Raw genomic sequence first — 17,862 nt, forward strand, 5'->3', positions numbered from 1 at the left:
ACAGCAAAGAGGGAGGGGAGCAGTTGGCACAGGCTGTGTAAAATTCAGGTGGAACGACACTTTTACAGCATGGAAAGTTCTGAGTTCATGCGATCCAGGGGGAGCGGAGGAGTTGAACCAAGAATCCTGGAGATCAGTCGCTTAAGGAAACATAAATGTTTCGCCTCTTAATGTTTTGCTTGCTTAGTTGCCTTTCATTGCTGCTGGGGCCTGTCTAATTGCTACACCTCCTTCTGGTGAGTCAGCACTCCGCTGGATTTCCCAGCCCTGGAGGAACGGACGCAGGTTTGGTTGGGCTGCCTAGCCTGCGAGCTTGGCTCGGCTTTAAACAAAGCCATTCCTCTTGGACCAGCTGGTCTGGCCAAACGGAGACGGCCTCTCCCAGCCTCCTGAAGCTTAATGCTATGGCTCAGAAGGGATGGGGTATGTTAATGTGAGTGCTCCCAAGAAATTGTGGTGGGGTGGAGCCAGGAAACTTCAAGTACCTCCGATGTAATGTGTTTTTGTGGACTAGGTGTTCCCAGGAGAGGCTTGTTACAGGATTACAGTGCTAGTCAAAGGCAGCGCAGGCAGCTCAGTCCAAAGCAGAGCCCGGAGTCTTGGCTCTGAGTACGTTTAATGGGAACAAGACCATTAAATAAAGTTTGCAGGCAACACCAAGGAGGCGGGCTGAGGCTAACGTGTGGGATAAAATGTTTTCAAGCAGGCCCTGTGCTGATGAGCAGCAGCTTAATTCAGCAGCGTGTGTACCACAGGGTAGAGCTGTGCTGTGAGGTCTTGGGGAGGCACAGAGCTGCTTCCTACCGGGTGGAGGCAAGAGCCCTGTGGGATCCTACGTATGGAGTGCTAAAATAACACAGCAGGAAATGGGAGACCTGGTGATGTTGCTGATTGTGGATCAAAGGACAGGAGAAAAGGCTTTACCCACCGCAGCATTGTTCTCCATACCTGTGGAAACCGCTGCTTCCCGGGCCTGAATTAAAGGACCCTTCCTTGGCCAGAAGGAGACAACATGAAACCAAGTCTGGGGGCTAGTGTGGTACACCAAGAACCACAATACATCTGTTGGCGGGTTCTGACCAGCACAGCACAGAGCCCCATGGTCCTCCTTCAGGTTGTGCGCAGCTCTGGACTTTGGGATTGACCAGATCTGTGGCCACAGGCAGATTCTGCTGGAATCTGGGCCATCGAGGCATGAAACATTTGCCCCCTTTGTCTTGCTCAGAATTCAGAGTCCCATCTGTGCTGAACCCGTGAGCAATGCCCTCATTATGAAGGTTTGTCTTGGGAAGTAGTTCAGCCGTGTTTTGTTTGTTGCATCAGGATAAGACATCTTGTTTATTGTGTCAGGAGAAGACACCAGACTTGTCCTTGATCACTGGCAGAACAGTAACACGGCCCTCCCTGGGTGTGTGCCTACCTCTAGATGAGGGCTGTGCGTGCTCAGGGCTTCTCTGCGAGCTCTGTAGTTGATGCAGGAGCACGCCTGTGAAGCAGATAGCCTGCACACCGTGACTTTGGAAGGAAGCTGTTGTCTGAGTGGCCTTGTCCTCAGCTGAGCTCTTTGTGTTTGGGCAGGAAGCAAGCGGCTTGGAGGCCCTGGGGAAGAGAATTAGCTCACCAGGGTAAAGCCTGCTTGTTCCTGTGCTCACACAGGCTTTGAGTTCAGGGAGGCAATGTGTATATCGAGCGAGCTTACAGTGCTGCTGCCTTTGATCTGCAAGATGGGTGTTTCATGTATAAAGAGCACCTGGATGGCTTGAAACACCAGCAGCCTCCCTTCTGTGGGGCAGAGCTGTCAGCAGCCTCCAGGGAAAGGGTGGAGCGGTCTCATCTTTGAGGTCGATTCCTCAGCGGTTTACAAGAAGTGCCAGGGTATGGTGCTGGGCTCCTGCTTTGCAGAGCTGCCCGCTGCTTCGGGACAGGTCTGGTTGATGGGGTGAGATAAGGGGCTGAACACCAGCCTGGTTACCACCCTTCTGTGTGCTCCTCTACTCAAGAGACACCTACTCCCTGACACTTGGCTTGCAAGCTTCCTCAGGTTCACTGGTGACCATCCATCCCTCTATCAGCTGTCTGGCCATGCCTTCCTGCTGGCTGATGTGTCTCTGTGTGTGTTTTCCCTGCAGGGCTCTGAATGGAACGCCTCCAACTTGGAAGACTTGCAGAACAGAGGGTAAGTAGCTCCAGGCCATCAGCTTAAAAGCGAGAGCTTGGCCTCAACACTTGTCTATGCAACAAACTCTATCCTTTACCTGCTGTGTAACCTGAGTCTCATTAAAGGGTTTGCAGATCTGAACAAGCTCTCGCTTCCTCTGAAATCTGTGTCCCACAAGCAGGCACCCTAAAGTAAAAGAATCCCGTTCCCTGACCTTGACTGACATCCCCTTGGCAAACGAAGGAGGCCAGCAGTGATCTCACAGCTATAAGCAGCAGCAAGCTGCAGTTCCTTAGCTGGGTGCTGCGGAGTTGGCCCCGTGCCCTTTGCTCCAGCCTGGTGCTCTGGGCTGAGGCCTCGCGATTACAGAGGCATTCTGGAGTCTGGACCTCCGGGCTGTGGCAGGAAGGAAAACGTGTCAAAGAGCGTTTGTTCCTTCGAGTGGGGCCTGGAGGAAACAAGTCCTGTCGCTCCTTGGCTTAGGTGGGCTCCTCTGCTTTCTGCCTTTCCTCTCTTTCAGACCTGAGGTTAGTGTCCTGTCTCTAGACCAGGTGGGTCTGAGCACCAGGATTACACAATTAAACCATTATTTACAGGCTTGGCTTATATATGCCAATCCATTGAGGGGAAAAAAAAAAACTAATCACTCTGCTGAACTGAATTACTACTGCTCCATGGAGAATCAGTATATCAAAACTGACTCCCCTTATTGAGCTAAGGGTCTGCTGTGGTTTCCTTGGGTCCCACTTGACTGCTAACGATCTCAGACCTGCTAGGGAAAAGGGATGTCACTCCCTCGCAGTGCTCTTCTGTGTTACTGCTGCAGCAGGGGGAAAGATTCACAAAGGGGCTTCGAGAAAGTATCCAGACACTAACTGAACAGCCTGGGCAGGAGCTCCTGTGACACAGGTGGTGTGAACACTTAAAACAGAGAGGTGGTGGGGGCAAGCAGAGCAACCTGACAGGCTGTGCAGGAAGAGGCTAAGCTCTAAATCAGGGGCTGAGCTCTGAACTGCTCAGAAAAACCTTTTGTCTGCGTGAGCCAATGCTTCCTTGTGCTAAGTCCTCATTTCCAAGGAGATATGTTCAAGACTGCAGCTTCTAATGCTTTGAGTTTTGCCAATCACAAAGCAAGGCGAAGCTGCTATCTGGCAGCTGTGATGTCTCTGAACTCACTGTGCTCTGCACGCTCTGCATTCTTATCTGCTGTCTGTTTCCGTGCAGGGTGCGGTATATTTTGAATGTGACTCGAGAAATAGATAACTTCTTCCCGGGCCTCTTTGAGTACCACAATATTCGGGTGTATGATGAAGAAGCAACAGATCTTCTGGCTTACTGGAATGACACCTACAAATTCATCTCCAAGGCAAAGTAAGTCTTCAGAACAGAACAAACCCATTTAGAAGATGTATTACTAACCATTGATTATTCTCCTACTGATTTTCTCAACTGCTTTTCTTTCTTGCCTGCCTATTCATGTTGTAGTCTAAGTGTTTGGAGTTGCCTTCCACACATTGTCATTCTTACAGGTGCTTGTAAAAGAAACAAGCAGGACTAATGAGTGTTTTCTGCCCAGTTGCAGTCCAGGCAAATCGTGGAGATCTGTAGCAGAGATCTAAAAGTTCACCTGCTGCTTAAGGAGTGCAGTGGATCTGCAGTGTGCTGGTGGGAGGGAAAGGCAATAACAAATCAAGTAGGGCTTATCAAAAGTGAGAAGTAAAATCTTGCAAACTGAACACAAACATAAGCTGCTCCCTGCTTTGTTAGGTAGTACTGTGAAGCCCATAGTCTGGAAGTGGGTTCTTGTGTGATGCAGAGCAAACTCTTCCCTTTTACAGGATAAATGCCTGGATAGGTCTCCGAGCTGTCAGTTACGCCGAGTAATCTGATAGTGGATGTTGGAAGTAGTCCCTTTTTGCTGCAAAGAACTGCATCCCAGTTACATGAGCTGCCTCCAGCTAATTCAGCAGCCTCCTTGAGGGAAAACTGGTCAGAAAGCAGATTGGCATATGTTGCCTTTAAAGTATTATTTCCATTAGAGCAGTCTGTCTTCTCTTAACCACAGCTGGTGCTGGCAATTTCTCATAGACTTTAAAAGCTGACTTGTTTGAGTATGGCTCTCTTGAGCAAGTTACAGAGATTTATTTTAATTTAAGATGGTTTCTTCAAAAGACATCACTGTTTCCCCTTCAGTATTGACTTTGAAGTGTTGTCATCCTCACAAGTGTTCTTCTGCCCAGAATATTTTCCACTGGGGCTTGAATGATTGGGCCTCAGCTCTGTGTGTGAGGTGATGGAAGTTGTTAATCTTCCAGGTTGGACCAATTACCGTACCCCTTTCTTTGCACTGTCTGCTTGTTAGTCAGAGGTTTGGGGGTTTTGTTGGTCACCAGGAGCGTGGCCTCCCTGGTTGTCCTGTGGGAACTTCACGTGGCTGGCAGTCGAGAAACCTGGCACTTAAAGGAGAAAATTCTAGGTGCCAAATCAAAATCTTCTCATCCTGCTCTGCGCCAGCGCTGCCCAGTGCATGGAGCAGACAGATAAGGGCCCGCTAACCTCCCTCCTCCGATTTCATGGCTGAGAAACACTTCTGAATTCCTTGGAGCTGGGTGCTGGCTGCCCTTTTGGGCGCTACCTGGACCAGCCTCCCCCAGGCAGAGCGGCTGCTCATCGTGCTCAAAGGCTCTGTTTGCTTTCCTTTCCATGAGAAAAATCTCTCTCAATAGGGAGAGAGGTCTAGGAGGGGGCTAGGCAGGGTTTCTTACACCAAACCATAGCAGTGTTGGTTTTGTCTAGCCAGCTGCCAAACCCAGTACGTTGTCAGTAGCGTAGGGATGCTGTGTTAGTCTTCAGCAGTTTTCATAACAACTGATGTTTGTCCACGTTGTGATAAAAGCTTTGGAAGAACTCTTGTAACAAAACCTGTTAAGAATATTAAGGTCTTGTTCTTCACTTTCTTCGTGTGTCTTGCTCCAGTTTGTAAATTGGATTACCAGATCACATCCAAGAGGCTACAAGCGAGGCCACAGTGTTGAAAACATGTTTGGTAGTGCTCAAGGAGAGAAGTCGCTGTGCTCTTAAGCTTCTCAGAGGCTGTGTTTTCTGCTTCATGACTCTTTGCCTTTCTCTTGCTCTAGGAAAAATGGTTCAAAGTGCCTGGTGCACTGCAAGATGGGAGTGAGCCGCTCGGCATCCACGGTCATCGCCTACGCCATGAAGGAGTACGGCTGGAACCTGGACAGGGCCTACGACTACGTGAAGGAGCGGCGCACCGTCACCAAGCCCAACCCCAGCTTCATGCGGCAGCTGGAGGAATACCAAGGCATCCTGCTGGCCAGGTGAGCAGAAGGAGTGACCCAGATTTACCCATTTTAAGTCATAACGCTTAAATGATTGACTCTGTTATTTTAATTAGGACTTTCATCGCTGCATTAAGTAAGGTCGTGGTTATCTGGGGGAAGATAGTGCTCTGTTTGCATGGGTTATCTCAGCTGAGCTTGGGAAAATGGGTATAATGAAGAGCTTTTAGGAGCCTGTTTGGCTTCTAGGGTTGGTGGTTGGTTTGTTTTTGTTTTTATTTTTGGAGAGTAGCATCCCGTGAGCTGCTATCTGAGTGCAGCATTCAGATCTGTGCAGGCTCCAGCAGAGATAAACGATGTCCCCATTGCTTGTAACATCACTTGGCAGGGAAGTCGCTTTGTCTCCATCTCAGCCTTACAGTTCCCTGTTGAACATGCCCCTCCTCAGCAGCTGGTGCGGTTTTATTTAGATCCCTTTGGTGAGTGTTGGTGTTAGGGGAGGGGACAGGATGTTCTGTGCATTGCAACAGCAGTGTTTATTCCTGCATGGAGTCCTGAGGCTGGTCTGGAGCTGGGCCTGGGTATGGGCAAGTGTGTTGTAACCCCGAACCTATCACCTGATTAGCAAAAAGACATAAATATTGCAAGTTTCTGAGAAATCTGCTTGTAAGCTCTGTTAAGCAATGCCTCCACGTGATCAGCTGGAAGGAGGTAGTGATACTCCGTGTTTCACCAGAGTACAGTATTTTGTTTGGGATCCTGGTGTGCCTTGCAGGGGAGCAATTTCAAGCAGAACTTACCCAAGCTGTGCCCTTCCTGTCACAGGAGGTGGCTCTGTGCATGTTTTGACCCAAGTATTTCACACCTTAGTGCGGTTGAAATGTGCCTGCCCTTTGCTGTTCTTCACAACAGCTCAGGTACCCACGTGCTATCTTCAGGACACGCAGGACACTCATCTCTGTCCTCATCTTGCTTTTGTCCCTTTGGTCTTTCCTATCCACTTGCAAAGACCTCCCTTCCCTTTCTGTGCTCAGGATTTCTTTGTCCACCTGCTTCCAGCCCTCTTGTCATCTCTGCTGTTAGGCCAGGTCTGGATTCCTGGTTTTTACACCAAACCCCTGGTGTGACTTCCTCCTATCACTGCACTATGCTTCCTCTTTCTCTCTCAGCACAGACGAGCAACCTGAGAGCATTTCCCAGCTCATTTATTCCCTGTTTAGGTGCACCCACAGGATCTTTGTCCTCCACCTCTTCCCATGCCTGCCTTCCTCTTCCCTGTTCCCCAAATGTTGGATGCCACAGTGACTCCTTCTACCTGAAAAAGGAGGATTCTCAGGATAGGTCACAGTCAAATAGATATTTTAAGAAATGCTGCTCTTCTGCACTGAGGAAACCATTTGAGACAAATACCACACCTGCCTTGGCTGCCTCATGTGATGCCACTGCTGGTACCAGTGAATAAAGGTCAGTGCTTAACTCTGAGCTAGAGGTGACCTGACCGCTGTGGTGTGCTACATAGCGCCGGCGGGCTAGGAAATTAGATCTCTCTGGGGTGCACTGAATGGACAAAAAGAAGCTTTTCAGATGGGAAAAGCACACCGACATCCTGTGCAACCCTCACAGGTTGGTGAGCACCTGCGAAGAGCCCTAGGCTGGTAGCAGCCGGCGTACCACATCTTCAAGCCCTGCAATCGCTTTGGGTAATCTGTCAGCCTGTGAGCTGGTGGCACACGTACAAAGCCACCCTGTACAAACATTCTGGTTAAGGATGGTTTTTTCTCCTGTCTCTTTCAGTATTTTTTTTTTCCTCGGGAGGTAAATCTTTCTTGCTGCCAACGTTTGCGTGGTGTGTGGCTCCCCTCCCACTTGAGCGCAGCACAGCTCCTGACCTACTCTGCAAGTCCCCATATGAACACAGTTACTCGTGAGGCTTTAAAAAATGCAGGAACACTGCATTACATCTGTGCGTGGAGGGCTAAAAAGCCTGCAGTAAATGAAGCTTCACTGAAGCAAGGAATAGCCTCCGTGCTGCAGAAACGGTCCTCCTTTATGCGGTTCCTTTCTCGGCTCTAACTGCTTTTTCTCCCCTTTCTTGGCTGTTATTTAGCATTGCCCTCTGGCTGCCTTGTTTATTCCCGTGGTATTCCAAGCCAGGTAAAAACAAAAAACAAGAAACCATCGGATTCACGCTCATGTGACTGCTCGGATTTCAGAGGGAAGGTTTGGGAGGGCAGCCATGTGCTCGCACTATCTGGTTACAGTTTTGTGCTGGGCTTACAGCAACTGGGATATGTTTTCCAGCTGTAAAACGAAAACCCCCCTGCCTGCACAACAACACGTGTGCTGGGCTTTGGAACAGCTGTACTTCCTGGGGCTGGTTAAACCATCCCCTCCCTCCGGTGATAGTGACAGAGAAGTTAGCCCTGTTTCTTTGATTAGTTATGGGTGAGTTGCAGCAAAAGAGTGCTTGGCATTGCTCGTCCTTGTGCAGTTTGTGACCCAGCAGCAGTGGCTTTACACGGGGGCCTGGAGACCTGGCTGCCGTGTGGGGTTGCCACAGGAGGCTCCAGGTTCAGTGCTAGCACATCCATGAGCTGTTTTCCCCATCCTGAGAAGGCCAGGAGTGCCTGTGGGCTCCAGGAAGGGCCGTGGGCTCTGGTTCTTGGACCTGTTTTTAGCACCTCTCGCAGGCTGTAAGGCTGGAGGAAGCGTGAGGTGACAAGCTAACAGGATGCAAGGCACCTACCCGGGGCTGGCTGACATCTGTTCTGATCGCAGGTCAGGGCTGTGCTAAGCACGTTTGGTTTGTCCTTGCACAGAGGCAATTTTGACTTTCAAACCACAGGCACAGCTGAGTGCTGAAGCAGCAGAGCTGGAAGTGCCCCAGCACGAGGTGCTGAGCCGTGGGCAGGACTGGGCCTGTAAGCTGGTGGACAGAGTTTGAGGAGGGTGTTAGGAAAGGCTTGAAGCACCACTGAAGCTCAGAAAACGTCAGCAATCCTCCCCAGGTCACCCAAGCAGAGGCACGGGCAATCCTTGCCATCCTGTATGGAGCCTCAGCAGGAGCCTCCTTCATGGACAAGCCCGGTTCTGGTGCTGGTGTCCTGCTTTGCTCCAAAACCCATGAGGGATGGAGCACCTACACCCCACAGCAGTGCCCTGCAGCATCCAGACCTTCCTCTTCTCCTCTGAAAGGACCTGGATCTGCCCTGTGCCACATGGGAAGGCTGCAGCTGGTTTATGGGGCTAGGGAGCTAAATCCACGATGGATCATTTTCCCTAGCTGTTGGGCACCCACAACTAAATTGCTGCATTGTAATTAGCTCAGTAGCCTCTGTTAATTAACTTATTGCAGCCCGTGGATGTGTCTGGGAGCGCCTGCTCACGCTTAGCAGGGGACGAGGGAGCTTTGGCCAAGTCTCCTGCAGATTCGAGGACTTTTTGTGGTATCTGCTCTCCTCCTAGGGGCAAGCGGTGGAAGCACAGCCCTGTGGCCATGGTCACTTCACAAAGCCCTGGCAGATGTGGCCAGCTGGTGTGGTTTCATGGCGAGAAGTTGCCTCCTTTGCTCTCTGTAAGCCCAGAACATGGGCTGGTTGTTTTTGGCAGGTGGGAATAACGAAGCTGGTGCAGTGCTTTGTGACTGCTCAGACCTTTCTAAAGGGGCTTTCCAAGAGCTGGAGAACTTTTGACCTTCCTTCCTGTGGAAAAGCAGGTGGTGTTTGGGGCCGCTTGTTGACTGTAGAGGATGTCTTCTGTGTTTTCCTGTCTCACTCACACACGTACACACGCACAGAGCCCTTTCTGGTTACCAGGGCCTGGGGATTGACCACTGAAATTTTTCAAAGAGGGAGCCACAAGGAAATGGGGCTTCAGTGCCACCATCCAAGACCAGGGGCCCTGTCCCATCTGGCCGGTGCTTACCTGCAAGCAAATGGAGAAGTGTGTGTTGGCTAAGAACCAGATCCTGTAGTCAATTAAATGCTGCAATTGATTGAGTACACTGATAAAAACACTGCTGGGGAGTACGTGTGTGTGTGTGGAGCAGAACAGTGCGGTGGAATTTAGGGGCTGGAAAGCGGCGTGGTGTTGGATCAACCTCTCCAGCAGCAGGTTTGGCCCTGAGATGTTTAGGTTCAGCTGCACTTGTGGTTGATGACTCTGGTGTTTGTCACGGCTTTTCACGTAGGCTGCATCCTCTTAGAACAAGGTGGGTCTGGCCCTGGTATGTGAAAACACAGCTCAGTGTTTCCTCTGCTCTTCTTTCCCACAGCAAACAGCGCCATAACAAGCTGTGGCGCTCGCACTCGGACAGCGACCTCTCAGACCACCACGAGCCCATCTGCAAGGCCGGGTTGGAGCTGAACAAAAAGGAGATCACCAGCTCGGCCGACCAGATCTCGGAGGCCAAAACCAACGACAACCAGCAGCCCATGTCTCCCATCTACTCGGCCGAGCTGGACAGGGAGCAGCAGCTCCCAGAGGATGCCAACATGATCGAGGAGACGTGCGTGAAGGAGAGGAGGATCCACCTGGAGTTCACGTGTAGAGACTTCCACGCTGAGCAGATGGAGGACAAGCTGAACCTCAACAACATCAACGGCTGTACGGCAGGGTGCTGCGTGGATTCTGTCCCCACTGATAACTGCCATGCTTCCGAGGCCTTAATGCAGCTCCAGCGCCCCTTGGAAATAACGGAGTTCCCGGATTTGACGGTGGACGACCTGGAAAAAGATGCCCTCAAACCCGATATGAACGTGCACTTGGTCCCCATGGAAGAATTCACTTCGTGCTTAAAAGACTTCCCCCAGTCCCCAAACCAGAACTCCCTGAGTCCCCAGCAGAACGCCCAGCCCGAAGTGACAGACCTCAGCACAGACAGGATTGATTTCTTCAGCGCTTTGGAGAAATTCGTGGAGCTTTCTCAGGAGAGCAGGTCCCGCACCTGCTCCCACTCCAGGACAGAGGAGCAAGGGAGTGGCAGGAACGGGGTCCCCAGGGTGCCCGCGCTGGAAGTGCCCCCAGCTGCAGACGTGGGTGCAGATGCTCGGAGGAACAGCTCTGGAAATTCCCCTCAGGCATCCGATGACTCTTCCACAGATGAAGAGCAACAAAAGGTTAAAATAACTTGCTTGGTTTTTTTAGGAAGTACTGCTCAAACGTGGCTGTGGGTAGTTCTGCTGGGAGCTTGCTGCGGGCAGGGGATTTTCTAGGTCTAGCTGTCAGTGAACAGGGGTGGGATTGCTAGATAACTTACCCTTTTCTTTTCTGTTTAGATACTTGCCATTTTCTGCATTTTTTTCCTTAAACATCTATTTACTGGCTGTGGCAGGGCACTGGCTGAGTCAGCCCTGCCCTGCCCTGGTCTGCTGTTCTCATGAAAAACTTATTTTTGAGTTTCACATCAGGAGAGCGGATAGGTGGGACTTGACCCATTAGTGCAGCTGAACCCTGAACAGTTGAGGCCAGCCAGCATCCTGAACCTGCGCGGATATTCATCTGACTTGAGGAATCCACCAAATAATGGGACAAAGCTGGCGCTTTTCCCTAGTTGGAAAGCACCAGCACTGGGACAATAAATTGGGGCAGGTGTAGAGCTTTCACTGATGGAATAAAATGAGTTCGTTTGGGCCCAGGGTGCTGGAGTCAGGGACGTCCTGGTTGGCTTCTCTCCTGGGGCAGAGAGAGGTTTGAGAGAATTTAGCAACCTCTGCATTTAGGTACCTTTCTGTCCTAATTGCTTTCCACCCTGCAGGGCTCTCACAGGGATTGATGGTGTCCAGGGCCATCCTTTTCTAGGAGCCTCTCTTATTTAAATTCCACCCTGCATTGCTTGAATCTTTTCCATCTCCATGTGAGGCAATAAGGCTCTTCCAAACACAAGAGGCCGACGCTCTCTCCTGTGATTTGGCAGCAGGAGCGTCTGTGCTGCTGGGGGAGCCTCTCTGGCCATTTTCCTCGGGGAGTGTTTCAGTGCTTGGCCATTCTGTTTTTGTTTGCTCCCCTACGTGAGCAGAATCTTCCACGTTTTCGGTTCAAAAATGCACTTTTAGCAGTATCTGGATTTTTTTTTTTTTGTTAACTGAACTATATTTAGGGAAAAAAAATCCTTTGGAATTCATGGCAATGAAATAACAATTCTTAAATCTCAGCCCAGGTGGAAATCCAGTCCGGAATACATTAAGCACAGTCCGAGACAATATTGCTTCTGTGTTGGTAATCGCTGTGTGCTTACACATTAGCACTTGTTCTTTCTGTTCCTTTTGGGGGGTGCTCCCCCACTGCTTTTAGGCAGCTTGCTGTGTGTCAGCACAGCCGACCCGTTTGTAATTCCCCTGTTTGTGCCTTGCAGGAGGTCCCCGAGCTGCCTGGCGCAGGCCATCTCACGCAGTCCCACTCTGAAAATGCCATTTCTGTGAAAGAAATCATCACGGAGATCGAGTCCATCAACCAGGGAGCAGCACCTGCCCAGCAGAAGGAGGCTTCAGCCACCGCCACCCAGACACCAAAGAGGACCACGGTGCACGACCTGCCCGTGGAGGTGGTTTGGGCGTCGGAAAGGGTGGAGCAGAGCGAGGGAGCCTGCGCTGGACACCAGGAGAAGGAGAGGGACCCTCTGCAAGCTGAGCGAGACGCTGCCCCCTCGCCGCAGCTCTCTTCCTGTAAGTCTGACCTGGAGGAGAGCAGCCCTGCGGGGGAGCAGCAAAATGCTAACCCGGAGCCCAAGTGGTGCCCCGGCTCCGTCCGGCGAGCCACCTTGGAGTTCGAGGAGCGCTTGAGGCAGGAGCAGGAGCACCAGCATGCGCCCCCAGCCTGCGTCTTACCGACCCGCAAGAACTCCAGGAACGACTCCGCTGCTGCTGAGCTCCTGCCACGGGGGAAGACGGAGGAGCCACCCCTGGAGCTGGCTCCAGAGGACAGGGCACGGAGCGAGGAGCTGCTGCCCCCGGGGGCAGAGCAGCCTGCAGGCAGGCACCCACCCGCACCTCGTGCTAATCCTGTGCAGGAGCCGCTGCCCACAGAGCCCAGCCCAGGGCAGGAGGTGCAAGAGCGCAGGACGGTGGTCTCGTTTGATGGCACGGAAGAGCCAGCACTGCCTTCCCTCCTCCCCAAAAGAATCGAAATCATCGAGTACACTCCCACGGTCAGGGCTGCGGAGCTGGCCGCAGCCATCCCTCCGCTAGATGAAAACTTGAACCCTTCACTGGGCTCCGAGAAGGCCCCGACCTGTCCCGGAGCTCCGACGCTGGTCAATCTGTCACTGCCAGAGCACGCGGTACAAAAGCAAGCCACCTCCACCCAGGGCAGCCCCAGCGAGGAAGGTGCTGGGCTCTCTCTTCACCCCGGTGCTGCTTCCCCCTATGCCCAGGTGGCCAGTACGCCTTCAGCCAGCCCCGATGGCTCGTCTCACCCCTGTGTAGTTCACCTGGAAGGCGTCACCGAGCAGAGCACGAGCACAGACACTGAGCCAGTGGCGCCGTGTGGCGCTGAGGGAGATGCAGATCTCCCGTTCAGGGACAGCAGCCAGCCTCCGTGCCGGGGCAGTGCTGGCTCCTCGAGGCAGCTGAGCGGCGAGGACTTATCCAGCCACCGTGCCGAAAACATGGACCTGCTGGACATCTCCTTCCTGTGCTACAGCCTCCCCCACAGCTCCAGCAGCCACAGCGTGGGGGAGCGCAGCAACAGCCCCGGGCTGGTCAAGCAGCGAGCAAAGGAAATCGAAGCACGGATCCGGCACGCGGGGCTCACCACGCCTTCCCACATGAAACGCTCCGCGTCCTTGGCCAAATTGGACTGCCTGGACCTCTCCAAGGACGACTTATCCGAGAGGCAGTCGGCCTCCTCCAACGCCCACCCCCCCGTGCTTCTCACCTGCGTCGCCCTGGGTCGAGGCTTCCGCGGGGAGAGGCTGGAGGAGGGCTTGGAGAGCCCGTGGGGGAAGCACCGCCTGTCCTCCCCGCCGGCCCTCGGGGATCCCAAACCTGCTCAGCATTTCATAGAGCAGCTGAGAACAGCCGAGTGCATTGCCCAGAGCAAGCCGGTGGAGCGACCGCTGGCTCAGTACGCCAAAGACTGTGGCTCCAGCCAGCAGAGCTCGGCTCCCGGCACGGCTCCGACGTGGACTACCTCCTCGGAGGGTCCTCCGCTGCTCCTGGACCCCTTGTCGGCAGCGCGGGGCCCGGCTGTCGCCCCCCGGCAGCAGCACGGTAGAACTCACCCCTTGAGGAGACTGAAAAAGACCAATGATAAAAAGCGGACAACCAATCCCCTCTATAACACGATGTGATCCCGAGCCCTCGGCTGCCATTTCCTACAGAGAAACCCGTGTGGTTGCGTTCACGCAAGGGGCAGGTGTAATATAAGGATCATGCACTTTATGGGTTAATTTTATATATATATATATTGTCATTTGACTGTTCCTGGCGCATGTAGGTGTGGGTTGGTTCTTCTGTGTGTGACTCTGACTGCAGGACTGTTTGGTTTTTTGTTTTTTAATTTTTTTTATTAACTCAGATAACCTCAAATGTGTTTTTTTGTTGTTTTTTTTTTTTTTTGCTTGTTTTAAAAGAACACCCTTACCCAGCAACACGCTATCGGCTCGCTTCGGCAAGGTGGAATGTTGCTTAGAAGCAGGTCCTAGTCACTGACTTGAATTTTTTTTTTTTCCCCATGCCATGAAATGGTGCTGGGCAGCTGGGTTGAGAGCCCACGTAACTGTGAAGGCTGTGCCAAGACCCCTTTGTTTGGCCTTTTCTTTTCTTTCTGCGAACTGGAACTGCACGGTGCTGGCAGGTCTCATGGAGCTGCTCCAGGACCAGCCCCCAGGCTCGGTTCTGCTGGCGAGGAATGCACAGGGTGGGCTCCGAGCCCCCCGGCACCTCTCAGCCCCGCTTTTTTGGGGGCTCAGCTCCTCCGCCAGCTGCCCCATCCTCTGTTACCCCAGCCAGAGCCTGTGAAACCCGGGTGTTCTTCTAAAACAAGCGCCTCGTTAGGGTGTGAACCCTTCCATTACTTGAATTCTGCTGTGGGCCTTCCAAGTTCATGGCCATATCATCTGTCCTCTGCCCTCCTGCTGCCTCCCCTCCACCTGAATGCTGGTCTGGTCTCGTGCTGCCTGAGTTTTCCTCTCCCCCTGCCACGCTCACGGGCACTTCTGTTCGCTTCCCGACCCAGAGGCTGTTGGAGTTGTTACACGATGTATTCCCCTCCTGAATGCAAAGCTTTGTCCTCTCTGCTGTCACTCCTACCACTCAACCCGGAGGGAAGATCTTTTCTGGAAGTCTTTTTTCTTTTTTTTGCCTAAATTGTACATACGGTATTTATATAGATTTTTTTGTTGTTGTTTCTATTTTTTTTTTTAAGGGCAAGACTGCATTCTGTAAACTGGAAAACAAAACCACCTAACTCACACTCAGTGCTGTTCCTTGTAATCTGCACAGACCCGGAGTGGCTTTGACTTTGTGAGCCGTCTTCCCCTTCCACCAGTGAGCCTCGAGGCTGGCTTTTGCCAAATGTGTCCCGGCCCCTCCAGTCCTGCCTTCACCCCTGTCACCCTGCTGCAGGAGGGGGGCTGTGCCTCTGCCCCTCTCCCTCCTGCCTGAAGCTGGGTTTCAGAAGTGCCAGGGGGACGTGGCCAGCCCTCCCCGAGCCATTCTGCAGGTTCTTGCGGCGCCTGCTCCCACTTTCAGCTCATTATTTACGGTTCCCGAGCACTTTGGCTAAATCCAAACTCCTCCTTTCCAGCCGTGCATGTCCACAAATTACCCGGCTGCTGTCGGGAGCAGAGAAAAAGGCACTTGAGGGCTGCAGGGGAGCTCTGGGTCCTGTCTGCAGTCCCGTGGCAGGGCTATGGCAGGGCACGCACGGCGTGTCTGAGCTGGTGCCTGGCGCCGGCCCAGACCCGCTCCCAGGAGGAGCTCAGCAGTGAGAAGATGCAGAATGGCTCCAGCTGCTGAAAGCCCGGCACGGAGAGGACATGGGGTGGGAGGAGCAGCGGACAAGGCCGTGCCTAGAAAGCAGCACCCATGCTGCAGAGCCTTGCGGGCTCTGCTGGGCCGAGCTCAGCTCCAACCGCAGAGGAGCAAAAAACCCCAGAGCGTGGTGGAGTATTGGGAAGCAGCACAAATCCCCATGGGGAGAGCTGGAGCCCTGTGGCAGGGCAGATTTTGCAGTGAGCAAGGTGAAGTGAGCCTGGGGTGGGATCCCACCTCCCTGCCCTCCTCTAGATCCGAGGGATCCTTCGCTTCCTTGCCTGGGCTGTGCACAGCCTGGGCTGGAGCGCAGCCCGAGGTGGCCCTGCGGGGGTCAGGTAGCACAGTGTGGCCACAGCCAACTCCCTGCAAGTCACCCAAGGCCCTGAGCTGGGAGGCCAGCTCCTCTGGGACACATTTGGCTTCTCCCAGACAGCTCCAGCTGGCTTTGGAGCCAGGCAGGCAGTGAGGAAAGGCCAAGGGCCTCGTGTCACTTGCTGAAGGGCAATTTCAGCCCTCGCCTCCCCCACCGCCCTCCGCACACCCCGCTGCCCACAGGGGCAGAGGGACTGGGTGCCCCGGAGGGCAAGAAGCTGCTGGGGAGGGAAAGCCCTGTGTCATTTGTCCCCTCCAGGAGCAGCCAGGTGATGGTTTGGGGTTTTCTTTTTGCCCAATTTGATCTGACACCTACTTTTTGCAGACCAGCAGCGCTGCTTCCTCCCAATACTCCGCTCCTCTCCGGGGGGAGCCGTGCCGTGCTGTCCCAGGGCAGGTCCCTCTCCTGCAGAGCGATGAAAGCCTTGGGGGCTGGAGGCTCTGAACGCGATGGCAGAAGGGGAGCGGGCTGGAGGGGCGCAGCGCAGGTCCTTGGCAAGTGCCTGGGCTCAGAGGTCCCTGCCCGGGGACAGTTGTCCCCTCTCCGTGCCGCCGGCTCGCCCCTGGTCCCCGCGGCCACCCCAGTGCTTCCTGCGCCCCGCTGAGCACCACGGGGAGCAGCACCTTCCCCCAGGGAAGGAGCAGCATCTCCAGAGGGCTCAGCAGCTGATGAGCATTGCTGACAGAGGGGGGTTAGGAGAAACGCGTTGTTTTAAGGGCATTTTTGTACAAAGCAGCTGTTCTGGTCTCTGGCGAAGCCCTCTCGGAGGACGCTTTGTTGTTTACATTGACTCCTGTACAATATCTCGGCCATTGCCTCCCCCCCCCAGACCCCCCCACCTTGCCCGCCTGATCTCCGGCTGTACTGTAACGTGTGAGCCTTGCACAAACGGATAGCGTGTGCGTGAATCTGGTTTTTACACTGCGTTCTGTTGCACTCGATGGTGTGTGTGTGCGTGTGTGTGCGTGCGTCCGGTCTGCTGAGAAGTCGCCACCTGTACAGATCTCTCCCCTTCGGCCCTCTCCCGGGGGGCACGGTCCCAGCGGGTGGCAGGAGGCGACGCCGCTTCGGGCTCCTTTTGGGCTCGAAGCCGGGCGAGGATTTTGGGCCAGGGCCCCGTGGAAAGGAGCCCAGTGGCACCCGGCACCGCTCGGACTCGGTGTGGGCACCGTGGTGCCGCTCGCCCTTGCCCTGGGAGCCCCGCAGCCCCACCAGCCCTACTGGGACAAGGAATCCACACCTGCAGCACCCTGCTCACGGTGCCTCCTGCCTTAATCCCGTCCTGGCTCTGCGTAAAGGGGCCAGAGCCCTAAACCCCTGCTGGCGTGGGCAGAGGTGGGAGCCAGGATTGGGCTGGGCAGGGGCTTGGCCACCTTTTGGCAGTGCCACGAGCGGTGCCCCCAGCCCGGCCGCCCTGCAGACATCTCCCTTGGCACGAATGCGAGTGCCGGTGCCTTTTCTTTTCCTTCCTGGAGATGCGATGTCCCTGCGGGGTTTGTCGGGCTGGCTGTGGGGCAGCGAGCCCATGGGGGCTGCAAACCGGGGAGGGGAGCTGAGCGCTGCCCTCGGCCCCTCCCGGACCTTCCGTGGTGGCTGGGATCGTCCCTTTCCCCCTCTAGACTTAAGACCGATGTGCTCAGCTGTTTTTAAATGTGAACTTGTGCACTGATGTGCAGATTCAATGTTCTTGTTACCGAATGAATAAAGTTTTATTTTGACGACGACGTCCGCGTGCCGCCCCCTGCTTGGGACTGGGTACGAGGAGGGGGGTGATCCCTGCTGCTTTGGGGGGGGGGGGCTGTGGGGTTTGCTTGTGGCCCCCACCAGAGGGGTAAATGGTCCCCTGCCACAAGGGACCTGTGTGGGGACCCAGGAGCCCAGCCCCAGCTGCTCCCCTGCGGGCTCCCTGTGCCAAAATCTGGGCCTAAAATGAGGGGTGGGGGTGCGGAGCCATCCCTGTAGGGCTTGGGGAGTTTTGGGGTGCCCCGTCCCACCCCATTCCCCCACCACCCATTGGGAAAAGGCTTCCTGGGGCCTCTCCCACCTTGCCAGGGTTGA

The 17,862-nt window shown here is 54.0% G+C and overlaps 1 protein-coding gene across 4 annotated transcripts in view; it reads left to right on the forward strand.

The window, feature by feature from the left end:
• Window positions 1-17,528, forward strand: part of SSH2 (slingshot protein phosphatase 2) — an 89,769-nt gene extending 72,241 nt beyond the window's left edge. For all 4 annotated transcript variants that reach the window (XM_068656346.1, XM_068656347.1, XM_068656344.1 and 1 more), the window contains 5 exons: window positions 2,130-2,176; window positions 3,383-3,529; window positions 5,296-5,496; window positions 9,731-10,574; window positions 11,810-17,528. In XM_068656346.1, the coding sequence (XP_068512447.1) occupies window positions 2,130-2,176; window positions 3,383-3,529; window positions 5,296-5,496; window positions 9,731-10,574; window positions 11,810-13,744 (3,174 nt within the window). In that variant the 3' untranslated portion in view covers window positions 13,745-17,528. The remainder of the gene's footprint in view (window positions 1-2,129; window positions 2,177-3,382; window positions 3,530-5,295; window positions 5,497-9,730; window positions 10,575-11,809) is intronic.
• The last annotated feature ends 334 nt before the right edge of the window (window positions 17,529-17,862 follow it).

This window comes from Anas acuta, chromosome 19 (assembly GCF_963932015.1).
Source record: "Anas acuta chromosome 19, bAnaAcu1.1, whole genome shotgun sequence".
Lineage (NCBI taxonomy): Eukaryota > Metazoa > Chordata > Aves > Anseriformes > Anatidae > Anas > Anas acuta.